A 19,455-nucleotide genomic window follows, 5' to 3' on the forward strand; every position below is an offset into this window, starting at 1 on the left:
GGAGTGACTTCTCTTTATGCAAGCTGACTTTAAAAGCATATTACACTGCCTGACCTGAGCGCACACACACACACACACAAAATGTTTATATAAATAAAAATAAAAAGATAATTGTCAAATTATCTCACAATTATAACCTTTTTTCTTGCAATTGAAAGTTTATATCTTATCATTATGACTTTGCTACTTACAGTTGTGTTTAGAATTGAATATATATCCCAGAATTCTAAGTTATTAAAAAATAAAAAACTGATTTGTTAGAAAAAAAACAAGTACTTTGTGATATAAAGCCACATTTTCAAGAAAAAATTCTGAATTATAGATATAAACTTAGAATTGTGAGAAAAAAACAACTAGAACTGTGAGATAAAAAGTCACAATTACATTTTTAACTTTTTTTATATTGGCTTTCATAACAGGCTATTATAATGTTTCAATATTACTCTTTTTTTCTGCATTTTTCTGTTTCATCAAATTAAAGGTTCTTTTAAAAACATTTACAAATCTTTCTTACCCCTAACTTTGGAATAGTAATGTAGCTGTAAAAGACTTTGGTCAGATCACTCAAACCACATTTGTAAGTAGTCAAGCTCATATGACATCCCACTGTGCCACAACAAAGGTTTAAAGTTTACCAGCTACATACGGGAGACAGCCGCTTCTGGAAAAATGAATGGGAGAAATCACAGCGCTCAGCAGAAAGATCAGAACCCAGTGGCCAAATGGTGGGAATTAGATTTAGCAGTTTGCCCTCCCAGCGCCGTCTTTATATCACACTGAAATCAGGACCACTGGCGTTTGCTTGGAGCGTCCGCATACAGATCCCGGCGCATTAACACGGCAGCTCTGGTGCAGAGAGAGGCGCTTTGTTCTGTCAGTGTGCAGCGTGTTTATACACAATGTGAGCAGGAAGGGCCCACGGCAACACTGTCACAGAAGGAGAGCGAGAGATGTGGGGAGGAAGAGGCCAGGAAGATGCAAAGTGTCACAGAAACGATTGTGGCTTGGAGCAGAGAGACAGAAAGACTGTCAGATGTGCTGTGATACATTACCAGTAAGTGTGAAAAACCGAGTGATGTCATCAATAATGAAGCCTGCAAAGCTGGAAAACATTTATAGGTCAAAAACGGATGGGCAGCCAAAGCATGACAGATTCAGAAATCACAATAAGTGCAGCTCACTGTATATCTGCTACTGAACAGGGCTAGGTTGTGTGAGTAATGATACGGACTGGTTTTTAAATGACTCCCTAAAGATCGCAGTCTGAACCTGCACAGAGCGCTTTGATGACATCACAGCACCTCTCACTGGCACATAGCTGACACTGCAGGTTTGGAACGTCGGTTGTGTTCCGAATGGAATTCTGGTGTGTTCTGTTGCATACTGTACAGTATAATACACTGTGTACTGCCTACGTTTGTTTATTTAGAAGTATTTGAAACAAGATCAAATAAAATATCAATGACAAAAATGTTTGAACTGTAATTATGCTATACGACCTGTGGTTAATTCGGCAAGCACCTTGCAAAGATGTGTAAAAATGTCCTAAATGTTGCCATGCCATTCAAATGAGTCATCAAAAAGATGTTAGTAATCGCCGATGCTGGATAATGTGGTTCATTCATTCGTTCAGTGTGCTCTGGTTTTATCACTGCATATTTTGGCCACTAACATTCAAAAGTGTTATTTTGTTAATACTTCTATTCAGTAAGGATGTATCATTTATAAAGATACAAAATATTTCTGTTTCAGATAGTAGATATTCTTTTGAACTTTCAAAGACACCTGAAAAAATGATCATGATTTCTACAAAAAAATATTTAGCAACACAACTGTTTTCAACATTGATAATAATCATAAATGTAAGTGTCTTGCACAGTAAGATATGATATATCAGGTTTGTGCATCATGTGACACTCAAGACTGGAGTAATGATGCTGAAAATTCAGTTTTGCATCACAGAAATGCATTAAATTTTTAAATATATACAAATAAAACACAGTTCTGTTAAATTGTATTCATAGTTCACTATAATTATGTTTTTATGCTTTTTTGTTTAAATAAATGCAGCCTTGTTGAACATATCAGACAGAAAAATGAAAAAATCTTACCAACCTCACAATTTTGAACAGGTGTTCATACATCAAACACCCATTCTGTGCACAGTATGCATATTGAACACTCATGAAATAGTACAAATAGTATGATAGTATACTAACCTAACTATGCTCAAAAAAGCAGGCCTACCATCCTACTCTATTTCTGCAGAGTGCATTATATACACCATATACAGTACTCAGATCTTCTGTATGCACAAACTGTTGCAGTACTGTATTTGCCAAATGATGCTGAATGAAATTCTGAATCCCACAATGCACTTGGTTGACTCAGCCTTCCATTTCCAATGTGATGAAAGGACCAGAAGCAAAATCAACCATTTTTTAAAGGATAGTTCAACCAAAAAAGACTATTATGTCATAATTTACTCATTGTCAAGTTGACCTAAACCTGTATGATTTTCATTCTTCTGCTGAACACAAAAAAATATATATTTTGAAGAATGTATGTAACCAAAGAGTTTCTGGTCCTCTTTAACTTCCATAGTATTAAGAATCTGGCTTTACCATTTTCTTCAGCATTCTTTCTATGTTACAACCAATAGTTTTAACACAGAATTGACTTAAACCTTATTAAATTATTCAGCTGTCCTGCAGAATCAAACAGTCTTTACAACCATTAAATACTCTCTTTTATCCACGAGACAAGCTGGCTTCACCCTCCTATAGCCTCCTGCGGTCCCATCATCTGTCATCGCTAATAAAGCATGTCTGCTCACCGGGACGAAACACTGTAGATCAAAACAACACAGTAGAAATAACATATATATTTCACAACTTTAGAACGTCATAACATAACTTTCAGAAGTTCTTTTACGTACTGTAGGCCGTCTCCGAAAGAGTTTTTCCCCTCAAAAAGTTTCTCTCCTCTCATTCTCAGGTTCTCATAAGTGAATGTGCAGTGCAGCGCTTTCAGAGGCCTGCTTCTCAAGGACAGAGCACATTAGGCTGATTAAATAAAGACAGAGAGTGATTTATAACAGCTCTGTCCCACTCTATTCATCAGCAGGCTCTTGACTTAATCAAGTATTGATATTTCGATACACAGGGAACAGGCAGCGTTTCAGTGCTGACGGAGGGGCGTTTTCATAACCAGGTACACTTGGTCAATTGTAGTCAAGTTACCTTTTTGAAAAATCAGTTCGCTAAACAGATGACATCAAATAATATGCAGGGAATTCTGGAAATGAAGCGATGAGTGGAAATAACTGTTAACAGCTGAGCTACTTTCACACTATACTAGACTATGTACAATAGTTCATTTTCACTATTTGTAAATAGTTCACTCTGAAACATAAACTGCATTGTTTGTTAATTCATTTGCTAATTATGTAAGCTCGATTTCACACATTTATGCTTCAAAAAGTGTCCGAATGCAATTTATAATGCACTACATGCATGCATTCTCAGTGTTCATATCAGGCGTTAGTGTAGGTCGTCTCTTTCGGTTGTCTTTTGTCATGGGCGGAGCAGTAGTTTGAAGAAAATCTCGCTGAGCACAGTTATTTAAATGGTTGACATGTTTGTAGCTTGCTACCAGAATAATAACTGTTTTAATGGCACAGACATTTGAAGGAACCTCTATCACCCCCCTGAGTACTGAAGTTTATTACCGCCACGGTAGAGAAAGAAAGCACATTAAGTTTGTACTACAGACCCTGTGCTAAAAACACACAGGCCAAGCATTTATCTTGCCATACTTTTGTAGAGTATATTTCTGGCCTTAGTCCCCAGTGCTGAGAATGATTGAAACTTTTGTCTGAGAGATTTTGTTAGATATGAACAGGGAAAACGAGCAATGAGCTACATAATAGAATAATAGAATGAGCATGTTTTAGCATACTTTTAAAAACAAAAATACTTATTGTGAAAATAATATACTTTAAAAGAATGCAATTAAGGGTGAACAATTTGATTGATTGCTGAATTAGATATTAATTGTTTTAAATGAAAATTGGTGATAGTTAACATTTATATTTATGCAATTATTTGAAATTTAAAGTGCTTTTTTGACCCACTTAAGTAGGACTTAACTAAACTTTTGTATGTAATTTCATAATTCGGTAACACTTTAGTATATGGTCCAATTCACACTGATAAATAGTTGCTTATTAGCATGTCTATTATTAACATATTGGCTGTTTATTAGTGCTTATAAAGTACATATAATGCATGACATCCATAATCCTACCCAATTCCCTAGACTTAACAACTACCTTATAAACTATAAGTAAGCATCAAATAAGGAGTTAATTGAGGCAAAAGTTATATTTAATGGTTAGTTAATAGTGTGAATTGGACCCTAAAATAAAGTGTGACCCATAATTCTATTGTGTTTGAAATATGGTTTAAGTGTACTACTGAATGTACTGACAAGCAGTTATAGTAAACTAAAATACACTTTAATGTCATTTTTACTGAAAATGGTCAGACATATACAGTACTTTGTTAATATTTCATTAATAATATAGTATTTGCAAGTACAGTTTTTAAATATGCTTTTAAGATATCTCAATTTTTTTATTATTATCATTATTTTATTTTTTGTCTATTATCAGAGCAGATTACTAAAAGTTATTTAAATTATCTGCATGTGTATAGCTATCTACCTTTGCACATCTGATTTAACGGCACATACTGTAAAATTGAAGGAAACTCTATCACCCCCTTGAGTACTGAGGTTTATTACCACCACAGTAGAGAAGAAACACACATTAAATATGTACAACTGAACCCTGTGTTTGAAATGCACAGGCCAAACTTATGTGCAAGACAAGGTGTGAGAGGTTCTGCAGTGTGAACAGTCGCAGTATGCATCTGTTTTGATGTCCTCGTGTGTTTCTTTCTAGGCTGAAGGCGAGGACAGTCTGAAGAAGATGCAGCTGATGGAACTGGCCATTCTCAACGGCACCTACAGGGACGCCAATATCAAATCACGTAAGCCGCCCGTGCCACCTCCTCTCGAGCGAACGGAGACCGTATTGTTGGAAGCCTTTGTAACTGCAGCTCTCAGTAATCCTCTAACACGTAACCCTGATAAATGTTCTGACAAGTGTCTCAGTTTTGTGAAACAGAATCAGTGCATACGTCCAAAGAGCAGCTAATGAGCTGAAATAAGCGTGAACGTGCACTGCTATCTATGAAAACTATGTTTTCTTGGTTTATCAGATGTTGTGACATCCTCCTCTTCGCTTCGCTGCTTCAGTAAATAATAGTGTGATATTGGGAGTGTGATATTGTTACCAAGCTGTATGTTTGAGCGTGCTTGCCCCTCCCCTGCCTTGTTTACTAATGAATCGCTAAATAGCAATAGCTAAATAGTCATTCTCTGTGTCCAGTGTTTGGCTGTGCATGGTACTAACTGTTTTTGTCTTTTTTGCCCCATCCCACCCGTCTTCATCCACCCCTACCCTCACATTTTTCCGCTCACCACAGCTGCCCTTGCATTCTCTCTTGCAGCGAGCGCCCAGGCGCCACGGATCATCACTGGCCCAGCACCTGTCCTGCCTCCCACCGCCTTACGCACACCCACGCCTGCAGGGCCCACCATCATGCCCCTAATCCGCCAGATCCAGACTGTCATGCCCAATGGCTCGGCCCACCCAGCAGCTGCTACCCTAGTACAGCCCGGTCCAGAGTCAGGCCTGATTTACGCGACGCCCTATGATTACCCCTACACACTGGCCCCCGCCACCTCCATTCTGGAGTATCCCATCGACTCCAGCGGGGTTTTAGGTAAGCATGACCACACCTGTCTCACTACACAGAACCCCCAGAACCCCTTCGGCATGGGACGTGGTGTCCCATGCTTGACATGGCTGTAAACTAGGGTTGGGTGGTGTGATGATTTATAGCATGTGACATTTTGTAAATAAATTTGATTTACATTACTTACATGTGCTATGAGGAAATATGGGGTAAAATGACAAAACTTTTAATTTAAGTTGCACTATTTGAAGCAAGTTTGATTGTTTAGGGTTGCCGATCAACTTCTCAACTTATCTCAACTCATCTCAACATCTCAACGAAACTCATGCATGGTCAGACTTTGGGGTCAGAAGTAGGGTTGTGCCAGTAGACGATGCCATCGTCCATCACCGATGGCTGACAGGCATGACGATGTTGAGCCGGCATCGTGATTCCGAACCCTGGTTTGACTGGCGTTAAGCACTTGGTGTCATGTTTGCTAAATATCTTGAGATGGAGTGGTCAGTTGCTTTCATTCTTTCTTGCACTCTCATTAAACATTTTACATTTGAGGGTTTCAAAATCTTAAACAGTAGTTCACCAAAAAAAAAAAAAAAATCAGCGGGATTTTTACACACCCTGAGGCCATCCAAGCTGTAGATGAGGATAAGATTTCTGAGAAATAGAGCATACATCACTTGCTCTCACCAATTGAGTCTCTGAAGTGAATGGGTGCCGTCCAAACAGCTGATAAAAACATAACAATAATCCACAAGTAATCCACACCACTCCAGTCCATCAGTTAAAATCTTGTGAAGTGAAAAACTATTCATGTTTATTAGAGGTCTTTTTAATTTTTTTAACTATTTCTTCCAGCTAAAATAAGAGTCCTCTATCCATAATATTACTTTCTCCAGTGAAAACCTCATCTCCTCTGAAGCAGGAGTGAAACATGCACATCATATTTTGATTATGGACGTGTATTCTGGACAGAAGTGGTGGGTTAAAGTTAAAACACCTTTTAACACTCAGCTTTTCACTTCTCGAGATGTTAACTGATGGACTGGGGTCGTCTGGATTATTGTGATGTTTTTATCAGCTGTTTGGACTCTCATTCTGACGGCACCCATTCACTGCAGAGGATCCACTGGTGAGCAAGTGATGCAATGCTACATTTCTCCAAATCTACTTCGATGAAGAATCAAACTCATCTACATCTTGGATGGTCTGAGAGTAAGTACATTTTCGGCAAAAAAGTCTAAAAGTCTTACGAAAAAAGTTAAGAACATTCTTTTGAAAAGTTTTTTTTTTTTTTTTTTTGGAAATGCTAAATATTTTAATCTTATTCTTAGATAAGATATTCTCAAGTTAACAAATAAGGAGAAATAGCAGTTAAGACTAATTTCATCCGCAGTGATATGTGAATCCAGCCCCTGATCTTTTTGTTAGCATACCATATAAAACGAGAAAATATATTCAAGATGAAATAGTTTTTATTGTACTGTATGTACTGTAATATTATGATAAATATTGCTTTACCATTCTATAAAATGTCTCATGCTGTAATGAATGATTTGGGTCATACCGTCCACCCCTACCCTATGCCATTGCTCTTAAATAACTCCCAACATACAAAACCTGCTCTCCTAAAGCAACACAAAACCAATGGTTTTCCCCATTAGAGCCTCTGCTGTCACAAAAACAAGTAATAGGCAATAATATAAAAGAGCAAACAACAATATATCAAGTCTTTTCCACTTAATCCATTTAGTGTCATAAAAAGTCCACCCTCATCACAAAAAAGAAAAAATCCTTTTAAGAAATGATTCGGCTTTTAAGTGCTCTACTGGCTTTATGTGAGTAATGAGAGCACTCTGTCCTCTCCACTCCACACAAGCTGTATGGCTTCATTAAAGCACTTGAGAAAAGCTGATTATGAATATCATGTTACCGACAGCATTCTGCCAGTTTAACACTAGCTTCTCCCAAAGGCACGGTGTTAAGTTGAGCAGTAACAAATAGCCCATCCTTACGCCAAGAGCAGCGTGTCCAATTAGAGCAGATGAGGTAGGGTTTAGCTGCTCTCCAATAAGCATGTTTATTGAGCTCGTCTCAAGCAGGATAGACTGTACCAGTCTTGTCTGTGGGTGGATGTTTCTGGGGTGGAGGGGAGGTCACTACAGCATGTTCACACATACAGTGGTTTGCAACAACTAGTCAGTTAGTTGGTGATTTCCAGCAGCGTGATTGACAGCAACTAGTGTGGGCATGTCCAGCCATACAGCAAAGTTCATCTCATCACACAAGACATAGAATGGAGGCATAAAAGTTATCACTTCCCTAGTGAAAAATTAATATACTAAAATGCATTTGAAATACATTTATTTTATGCTAAGTATACTACAAATACATTTACATAATTATGTATTTAATAAAAATACCCTGCGGTTGTACTTTAGGTTTACTAAACTTGTATAATTAAAGTCTGCTAAATTGGAACAACTTATTTTGTACTTAATGCACTTTAATTGTGTGGAAGTAGTGCTGAAGTGCAACTAAAGATATACTTAAGTATATTTGACTGAAATCATTCAAAGGTCATACAATCCTCATCAATAGTGACATTAAAATAAATTTTTAATAACAAGAAATATGCATTATACACAACGATTACTCTAAACAAAGTTTAATTACGTTATATATATATATATATATATATATATATATATATATATATATATATATATATATATATATATATATATATATATATATATATATATATATATATATATATTTCTTTTTTTGTAAAATTTAAAATACAATTAATTAAAAAATGTATATGTGTTTAGAAAACTACTTTCAGGCATTTTAGTATAAGCCTTTATAATGTGCAAAATGTTTGTCAGAATATAAATTTAGTTAGTTGTCAAAACTTTGGTCTGATAATGAATAGAGACATTGGTGCATAAAAAAAACATCAAAGAATATAACAACATTCAAAGTATGTTTGATTTATTCATTCATAATCATTCATCATTTATCAACATTCATGATGTATTATGCACTGCTCAAATTTATCTTGAAAAACTTTTTCTCCAGAATGTTTTTTTAGTGTGCAAGAAAACCTTGTCAAATTATAAAGACAACTTATTTTTTACAGCTAGTAAATTGAATTTGTGATTAACTTTTCAAAAGCCGTGGACACCTCACCAGAACCATTAAGATCTGACTAGTTGATAATATTACGTTTACATTTGAACTACATTTGAAAATGTTGTGTGCCAGACTTTTTATGAATAATCTGGGGCCAGATTCACAAAACCTTTTTAGATTAGAAGTTAAGAATATTCTAAGAAGAAAATGACAGGCTTTGATGTTGTCTGATTTTATGCCAATTCTTGCAAAGACCAGCTTTTGATGCTGATTACCATAATAATCATAATAACCATGCACATTATTCACACCCATTTGGTTAATTTAGGCAGAACAATTAAACAGTAGTAAAGCAGAGCCACTGAAAACCTCCAGTGATATAACGGCTGTATGTGTGAACGTCCCAAAAGAGATAGGATGTTTTGGTGGATGGGAGAGCTGAGGGGAGGTTTTCACCCTGTCTTCTCTCTTGTGTGACCTATACAGCATCCTCAAAGGCCGAAGAGCTGCCCCTCTACCTGGGCTTTCAGACCTGTCACATTCCCATCACAGTCCAGCGCGGAGAGCCAACCGGTCGGCCTCCCTTTTAAACTGCCCCATCTCTCCCCCGCCCCCTCTGACAAGCCCCTCCCACTCACACCGCAGACACGCCCCCTGTCCCGCCTCCCTATTATCGGACTGGTCTGGACTCCCCAGCCTCTTTCTGTTTCTTTAAATGATGGTTTTTGTTTTTCAGTTTTTTTGGTTTTGTACTTTTGTTCTGATCTGTAATGTGATGTTTTAGTTTTTTATGTGTACAATGATGAGGGAGACAAAGCACTGAGCCCCAAACTGCTGCACAAGTCTTTCTGAATTACAACATGAGGAAGGTGAGGGGACAGTGGGGCTCAAATGGAGGCTGCTTAAATTGGGAAGGAAGCTGTTTGAGACGGGACAACTGTTGAAAGCCAGGCTGTTTATCGAGCACTTTTAGGGCAGTTGAATGCACTATGGTGGGGCAGTTTGGCTTAAAATCTAAAATGACGTAGTCAATCAAACAGTGTGTATTGCCTTGGAGTTATCAACGCCTAGCGTAGTTTACCCCATAATTGAAAGAAAATACAAGAAACATGTTTGGCATAAAGGAAATTAAGATATTCTGCATTGTAGTATTGTAGCAGCACATTTTCCCAATGTAATCTTATATCCATAAGGCTTTTTTCAAACAGCATGCATTAGATGAATAGCATAAAAATGCAAAAATTGTCTTTGACAATGAAATAGTGTGACAAATATATATATATGTATGTATATATGTATGTATGTATATTTAGTTAGAATTGCGTATTTCCTTTAATAACAGATTATAAACTTTGATTAGCATATACATCCAAATGGCAATTCCTATACATGCAACCCAAAGTGTTGATATAAAATGCATAAAGCATCGGAATTCAGTCATATTTACAGAAGCCCTACAGATGTCAAAATCTCTTTATCATTGCTGTTATGCAAAGAAATAAGCAATTATAATATAATATTATATATGCAGTGGGATGCATTCAATTGAATCAAAAGTGACAACAAAGACATTTATATTGTTACAAAAATAAATTCATCAAAGAGTGCTGAAAATGAAAAAAATAAGCAGCGTAACTGTTTTCAACATTAATAATAATAATAAGAAATGTTTCTTGATCAGCGAATCAGCACATTATCATGATTTCTGAAGATCATGTGACACTGAAGAGGAATAATGCTGAAAATACAGTATATCATCACAAGCATAACTTCCAATATTTAAAAGTAATATTTTACAGTATTTGTGTTTTTATTGTATTTTTGATCAAATAAATATAGCGAGCATAAGCAACTTCTTTCAAAAACAAAAAAATAAGAAATAAAAATTCATGTTTAGTTGATGAAATAGTTTATGAACTAGTTTTAATGAGATTGTCCCAGTGCCACCGCCTCATGAACTGTCCTAAAATATGCTCCGTCTGACTGTGGTGTGTGTTGTTTCTCCAAGAACCGCCAGTCCTGCCACTAATTTCCCATTCCCTTCCTTTATTCTTTAGCTGTGGCTTTCCCCACGAAAGGCTAAATGCGTTTCCCAGGATCCTCACTGAGCCCCTCATCCTCACTGAGTGTTAACATTCACATGCTTTGGTTTCACAGCTGCCTTGATGGTTTTGAGTGATGTTTGATCAGAAGCATGAATCTGGCCTAGCAGTCAGCCGGACACACTCCTGTTCGTTTACACAGAGGCCATACATATACTCCCACATACCCCCCTGGACTGTGCCTCTGACTGCTACGCTTCGATGGGGAATGCAAGGTCGATCGTTCTGCTTTACTAATCACTTAATTCATTGTGTGCATTTCTATTCTCCTTTTTCTTTTTGTACTCCAGCAGATGTGCCTAAATGTTGTCCTCTCTCAGAGAGTGACTTTATCAGTATTATATTTAAAGACACTGTTATCCAGCGCAAGATTACGTGACTAGTAAAGCTTCCTGTTGAGAGCGTGCGCTCCCGTCTGTCAAACTGTGTGCAAGCTACGCAAAAACCCACGGATCCACTGAGGATGAATGAAACTATGTTTGAATTTTGTACAAACACATGAGAGATTTACATATGGGGGGGAAAAAAGTATTATTTGTGCCTTAACTTGTATAATTTAAATGATTTGCATCTGTCAAACACATCGGGGATGATTTGTGAGGTTTGACTGATCTGTTTTCTGGTGATGTTATTGCAATCCAAGCAGGTGCAGTGACATCTAAAGTTCGAAGGCACGAAATGCGCGTCCATCCCTACCAAAGGGTAGTGACCGCAGACAGAGGTTAGTTTAGTTCATGTGCTTCTATTCATTACCAGTAGAAACTCACTGTTGGTCCTGATCTGTCGTGAAGCATGTGCAGTTTGAGCATGTTAAAAGATGTGCCATCCACAGCTTGAATTCAGTACACTGTGCTGTTTAATACGGTGTGTTTGGTTCACACACACACACACACACAAGGTCTTTCCTGCACAGGTGGTTGACTTCATTCCATTATTTTGATGACCTTCTGATTTCAGCATGATGTTGATGACAAATAATGGAGCGATTCACGTGGCTTTATTCACCCCATTATCCTCAAGTTTTTTCTAGCTATGCAAACACTAAAAGGGCTTTTATATATTGACTCTTGAAACATTTTTAGCCATCTGAATAGACGGAGATGGCATCACGAATGAGGGTTCCTTTCCAAATGAGTTGAAGTGACTGTTTATAATTACATGTAGCCTAATGTGGATATAAAAATACAAATCATAGTGATAATGCATGTTAAAATCCACGTTCACTAGCATTAGGTTATAGGCTTTTCAAAACAGACAAATGCCATTAGGAGATATTTAAAGCTGGAGAGTGTGATTTTGTCAATGTTTAAATATATGCAGTCACGATTATTAGTAAGCCATTTGAAATGTGTAAACACCCGGATAGAGCCAAAAACTTGGACTGAGCACAGCAATATTAGTACATAATATTAGTAATGGGAAAGGAATGATGATCTTTACTAAATCTGTCACTAGCAACAAGTGTAATACATATTAGGAACATTTATACAGGTACAGCGTGATTAATCTGACCTGTTTAATATTCTCATATAATACTATGAGAAGAAGTCGGAAGTCGGAGACCATTAGTGAAAATGCTATTTTTATATAAAAAATAATAATAATAATTATGTATTCAGAGTAACAATTTGAATATAGAGTATATATAAATTATTATACTATTATACTATTACTTTAATGAGTATAGTGAGGTAATGATTTGACAAAGCAAGTCTTTATCTCGGTATTGCCACTGACTCCAATATTTCCCTGTTCACATGCATCTAATTGAAGAAAAATTCAGTTGGTGCAGGTTAGACATTGTGTGTGTGTGTGTGTGTGTGTGCGTGTGTGTGTGTGTGTGTGTGCATGTATGGTTACTGTTACAGATGTTTGCTTAAACTGGCAAAATGACCACAGATTATATCCTGAGATCGCTTCCTCTCGTTTAATGTTTTGTTTTTAATATCCATTTTGTGCTATGTTTTTATATAACTGAACTACTGCTTTGAAGAAAATCTACTTTTGAGAACCCATTTGCACAGAGCTTCCAGATTACCAATCTGTGCATTTATACTGGACCACACAAATCACTTTTTAATTTCAGATGTTTACTTTATTTTATTGTTTTCATTATTATTTCAATTTTTGCCTCATTTGATTAAGAGATTCTGTGTGGCCCGAGCCTTTCATTTTGCACTGAATACGTCAGAAGCGTTCATCTCCTCTGCTCATGTTGAAAAAGTGAAACCTACATCAAACCTCAGACGTTGAAACTGAAAGGAGTCTGTCGAGTCTTACGGTTGACCACTGCCGAGTGGACGATAATGTCAGCGCCACTCTGTGGATCTGATCGTCTCAGAGTATACATGCATTTAAGAAAAAAAATACTCCACTTGATACATTTTTTATGTTTTACTGTAAGCTTCTTTTTATTTTTTGTTGTCGAAAAGAAAATAGTATTTACTTGTGGCTTCTCAAATATATCTAAAAATATATATCTAAAAATATATAAAGCAGGAATGTATATGAATTGTCAAATTTGACTTGTATTTTGGAAGAGATAGCAATGGTATTATAGAGGGCTATTTGTAGGAAAGAAAAATATGCATCATAGCAGCTTTATAGCACCATGTTAGAAAATTTCCTATATTTTTGGATCTATGTTAGGGCTTTATATATGAATGACAGGACTTTTTTCAATGTTTGTATGCAAAAGCATTTTATATTATGTGTCCTGTGATTTGTCAGTAGTCTGCAATGCTGAGGGTAATGGCTAAAAGTGCCACAGCTTGAATTTCCATTGCTATTATGCTAGAAAATACCTTGTAGTGTTGCTTTGTATCATTAAGGCCAATATTTTTATGTTGTTGTAAATAGAACAAGAAGAATTTCAAAAGGCAATAAAAAAATTTATTGAGTAAAAAACCCACCAGCAGTTGTTCTGGTCCTATTTCTGACTAAATCTCTCAATGCCTCAATAAAAAAAAAAGAGGCTTAATGCTGCTTAATGCTGGAACGTCTTCAGAGCTCTAGTGCTTAATAGCAGTCAGGTAACGCTGTGCCCTTCACTGACTGTCCTCAGATCTCTATGTGACTCTCATCACACTCATTCATACATGTGCCACCATCAGCGTCTGCTTGCTGCTGCATATTTCTGTTGGCATTAGCAAAGATCATCTAATTAGATTATGCAGTCCAGATCCAAACCAAGTATTTGAATTGAACTGAATCTAGAGCAGAGCATGACATCATATCCTGTCATAGTGTGACCGGCCTTCAGTCTGTCCATACACTTGACTGCTACTAACCACTAGACACATTTGCCACAGTTGTATTCCTTTGTATTTTTTCTCAGTGTTTTCTCTCTTGATTTCTTCCTTTTTAACACGTGATCTGTCAGGATAAGCCGATGCTCACGCTGTGTGTAAAACCATGCTTTTACCTCATGATTTTACTATATTACAATGATGAAGATCAACAGTTCTTCCACGGCTCTCACATTCAGTCGTCCCACAGCAAGAGTTATTATTCGTGCTTGAAACATACTCTACGCAAGTGCGTGAACCGAAAGCTTCTGGATACACAAGCTTGATTCCGTTGCGAGATTATTACCAAATCTTCCTCTATGGCTACTTTTCCCTTTCGAGTATACGACTGTCACGATAAAACAACAGTTTGAAGAGAATCTTACAGATCACATTCGGTAAAGCTGAAGCTTTTTTCAACTGGCGCTATGAAAACTAATTGCAGAAATTGTTTTCAAAACGACTCCCCCTGTTTTTAGTTGGTCGAACAAATATAAGTCCCGCCCTCAAAAACCAAGTTAAACTTTCAAGTCGACAAATTTATTTGTATAGCGCTTTTCACAATACACATTGGGCCCTATTTTAACAATGTCTAAAGAGCATGGCGCAGGAGCACTTAGGGTGTGTTGAATCCACTTTACTAGTTCAGTGATGGGAAAATGGTCAGTGCATGGTCTAAACAGGTTGTCTCTATTATCTTAATGAGTAATGGGTGCTTTTGGGGCGTAACGTGCAATAAACCAATCAGAGTCTCATCTCCCATCCCCTTTAAAAGCAGTTGCGCTCACGCCAGGGCAGATTCGGTATTTACATGGCGGAATGTAATTTTTTATTTGTAAAAATCTTTCTCGGCTGCTGCACATCCCTATATGTGTAATAAGCAAAATACCCGCCTATAGGCACATATTATTAACGCGCTCTTTAAATAGCAAAGAAAAAAATATAGCACCAGACTTTAGACCAGGTTTGAGTTGGTCTATTTTCAGTTCCTCAACAATGCGCCTGAAGACACATCTTTTTTAGACCAGCACACCCATGGGCGCACAAATGGGCGCAAATGCATTTACTATTTAAACAACACGTCACAGGATGGAAAAAATGAGAATTTCGTTGGGCTGAAACTAGTAAAAACTCTTGCACAGCACCTTACACCACATTGCACCGGCCCGTTGTTTCAAAGCAGCTTTAGGTTCAACTTTATTTTGATAGTCCACTTTAGACAATCTACTAACTCTAAGAAACTTTGCAACTACATGTCAACTAACTGTCATTAAAGCATTTTTGGACTGTTATGTTAGGGTTAGAATAAGTTGCCATACCTACAAAGTTACTTATAGTCAGTAAAACGTCTGTTGAGCGACAACCAAAATAAAGTGTTAACAGTTGTTAAGTAAACAGTCTACGAATACTCTAATGACTGCTAGTTGACATGTGGTTGCAAAGTAATGTATAGGTAGTTGAATGTCTGAAGTGGACTATCGAAATAAAGTGTTATCCAGCTTTACAAAAAATCATGACGTTAATGTTTCGATTATCAAGCACAACGCTCTAACTTGCGTAAAGTATTTTCCTGCCTGTTCTCCCTGTGTCACCCAGCTTAACGTTTTATGTCTTAGTGCAACGCTGCTGTGGGAAGTTTTGGCTGAATCAAGAGCCTAGTTGTGATCGGTTTATAAATACTTTTCAAATTGTCATCCTGCTTTCACTAGCTGAAACTAATCTCCTCTATCTTTTGTTTCTTTCCTCCTTTCCTTGTTTCCCTCCCCTTTTTCTGTTCGTCTGTCTCTCTAACCCACTCAGCCACCACTGGCAACTAACCCCTGACCTTCTGACCTCTTCACCCAATGACGACCTGCCCATTACCTGCCTGCAGATCACACCTCTGCCCTAAAATGAATGAATGAAAGACAAAAAAAAAAAAGAGTATCTAAGAGCTGTAACAGGCAGTGGATTATACAGCTTCGCTCGTTGGACACGTTGGACGTTCCTGCCGCTGTAGATCTGCACTCTTTGTAAGCAATAATGATTTGTCCCACACCCTCTAAATCAAAGCCAGACCTCCCAGTTTGCTGTGCAAAAGCCTCCAACTCAACGACGGCACTGTTGAGGAAGTGGTCTGCCCTTCACCGGACCATCCTGCACTTACGGTAATGAGTCTGAATGTAATGCACGATGGAGTGGATGATGCACTTCTTGGTGAACTACGTCAGCGGCTCGTCACATGTCACAGCGGGCTATTTGAGAAGCATTTCAGTGAGACGGTATGAGTCAAAGCTGAAAACACATTTAAAAAACGGGAAGAATATTTCCTTTCCGACACTTTTCAGTGAACAAGCCTCTCGGAGGATGTATAAGCCATGCTTGCCTATCTGCTGTACAAATGTATGAAATCTGTAGATAAATGTTGAAAGACTGACAAACGAAAACATGTACAGAAACAACACTTTTATTATCCTACAGAGAACATATATTTTTACAACTGGCTATTTTATATTGCTGAATATTGTGAGGAAAACAAGAAAAAAAAGGAAACAACAAGGAACCCTTTATGAAGTGAAAACAATCCGGTTTTCTGTATTTGGATGTAGACCAAAACAACCCTTTCGTTGAACCGATGGGGTTGGTAGGGATTAATCATTCAAGTGCCTTATCATAGTTCATGTTCAATATGAATGTCCTCATCAGTGGTGAACGAGCAGAGCAGAAGCTTTGTAAGTCTACGTAAACTATAGAGCCCGTAAAGGTCTCTACAATCTACGCAGGTTTATGATGGATTTGGGAAATGTTGTCCAGGTCAGTACACACAGCTTTCCCTTCAGGAGCCACAGAAGTGATGTATCACCAGCTTATACCTGCCTTCCAGTTTCGGCTGGAACAGCTCAAAGCTCTATCCCTGTCTTACACAGCGATCAAATTCAAGGCCTTTGACACCACATGAATATCGTCAAACCAACTTGGGAATCAAAATCTATTTGTTACCTTCAGACTTGACTCATCCTTCAGAATTATGGGTATTTTGCTCACAGCACTTAAATTAATTTGCACTTTATGTTGATTTTTAGTGCATTGTAATATCAATTACAATGCACTAAATTATGGTAACTTATGTTAAGATATACAGTAGTATATATATTCAATGCCAAAAAAAATAAAATATTTTCATTTAAAAGAACTGTTGTTAGTTTTAATATATTTTCAAATGTAATCAAAGCTGTATTTTCAGCATCATTCCTCCAGTCTTTAGTGTCACATGATCCGTCTAAAATGCTGATTTGCTGCTTACATTTTTTTTTTATTATCATTATTTTTACAATGTTAAAAACATTATGTTGCTTAATATTTTAAACACTACCATTTAAAGGTTTGGGGTAAATAAGGTCAAAAGATTTCCATTTCAAATAAACGGTGTTCTTTCTATGCATCAAAGAATCCTGAAAAAAAGCAGCACATTGATTTCAACATTGATAATAATCAGAAAGGTTTTTTGAGCATTAAATCATCATATCAGAATGATTTCTGAAGGATCATGTGACGCTGAAGACTGGAGTAATGATGCTGAAAATACAGCTTTGATCACAGGAATAAATTACATTTTAAAATATATTTTAAAATAAAATAAAGCTATTTATTTTTAAATCTGAAATATTATAGCTATTATGACTGATGGTGTATACATTGTAAATAATTACCTGGATTTGAGAAAATATATATCTCTGAATTAAGTACATTTTTTTCTCGTTTTAAGCATACATATCAGAAAATAACTAAATATAATTATATAAACAAAATTCGCCAGTGGAAAAAAAAAAACAATGCACTTTCAAACAAGATATTTTTCTGTCAGTACATTTTAATGCATGATTTTGTTTCTCAGTTTGAATATTTTTTGAAAACAAAACAAATAGTGATTAAAACAGATTTGAAATGAAACGGTGTGTGTGTGGTGATGGTGGATAAGCTGTGTGTACTGCCTGCACTGTATCTCTGTAATGTGTGTCTCCCTCAGACTCTTTCTTTACTATGCAACAGAATGGCCTCTGACGTCTTGAGAGGAGTCTCTGTGACATCAAACATGTCTTCCTGATGTGTCTGCGTTTGCTCTCATTTACACTCATGATTCTGCAGTGCCATCACAGACTTATGATATCAAAGAAGGTGTAATATCGAGGTGTGGTGTGTTTGAAAATGCTTTGGAATATGAAATGCGAATTATCTACACAGTAAAAGCAGTTTTTTGTTGGTTAGTAAGAATACAGAAATGTGATTATATACAAAAACGTTTACAAAAAAAAAAGATGAAATATGACAGGTCAGTACAGTATTTATTGATAAAGCATTGAGTCTCACGCTTAATAGCAAATTAAAAATATATGAATCTGATTTGTCCTGGTTTTGCAATTGAGTTTTAAAATGTAAAGGTCGAGTGTGTAATTTCTGACACCAAAAAGAAGAGTGTCTCCAGAACCCCTTCCCCACCTGCCATTGGTCAGTATAACAGGCCCCGCCCCCCGACTCACACCATTGGTCAAGCTAAATGATGCCATATAGACCCATGTTCTGACAACGCCACAGAAGTCATTAGATGTTTCGATATGTTAAACTATGATGAAAAGATTTTAACATTAAAAAAATATATATTCCTCACTTCAGTTTTAAGAATCAAGTTTGCTCGTGTGAATGTCTTTTAACATACATGTGGATATGTGTGTGTGTACGACATCCGTCTTTCAGCCCCAAACGTGTGTTCCCTGCCCAAGTATTGCCTATGAGAAGACATGTCTGTTTTAACAGCCATTGTTACAAATTTTGTATGTATTTTTCTATCTTATTTTATATGTATGTAATAAACAGTATTAAACACCTCGTCTCTGTATCCTGAATAGATGAAAATAGGTCTTTCCTGACAGTTTCATAGGAATACTTGCACTTTTTTTGCAGAAGCCAATAGCACTTCAGGTTGTTTTATGTTAAGAAAGTAATATTTCATATGATTATCCAGCAGTGATTTATCATCGTGGTTATTTGCTGATGTGACTCAAGGTCCTTGGTGGAGTTTCTGTGCCCAGAAAACACTTTCATTATTGGTAGAGCTCTGTTTTATCCTGG

General features: G+C 36.8%; 1 protein-coding gene across 5 annotated transcripts in view; it reads left to right on the plus strand.

The window, feature by feature from the left end:
* The window catches only part of LOC113113048 (protein quaking), an 82,763-nt gene extending 65,887 nt beyond the window's left edge, over positions 1-16,876 (plus strand). The window contains exons 5-8 of one of the 5 annotated variants that reach the window (XM_026279169.1): positions 4,967-5,054; positions 5,577-5,852; positions 6,094-6,325; positions 9,447-10,076. In XM_026279169.1, coding sequence (XP_026134954.1) covers positions 4,967-5,054; positions 5,577-5,852; positions 6,094-6,284 — 555 coding nt within the window. In that variant the 3' untranslated portion in view covers positions 6,285-6,325; positions 9,447-10,076. Of the gene's footprint in view, positions 1-4,966; positions 5,055-5,552; positions 5,853-6,093; positions 6,326-9,446; positions 10,077-11,705; positions 11,784-16,149 lie in introns of those variants that run through there. The other 4 variants (XM_026279173.1, XM_026279168.1, XM_026279172.1 and 1 more) reach the window with 4 other exon arrangements.
* Positions 16,877-19,455: the final 2,579 nt, after the last annotated feature.

This window comes from Carassius auratus, chromosome 13 (genome assembly GCF_003368295.1).
Source record: "Carassius auratus strain Wakin chromosome 13, ASM336829v1, whole genome shotgun sequence".
Lineage (NCBI taxonomy): Eukaryota > Metazoa > Chordata > Actinopteri > Cypriniformes > Cyprinidae > Carassius > Carassius auratus.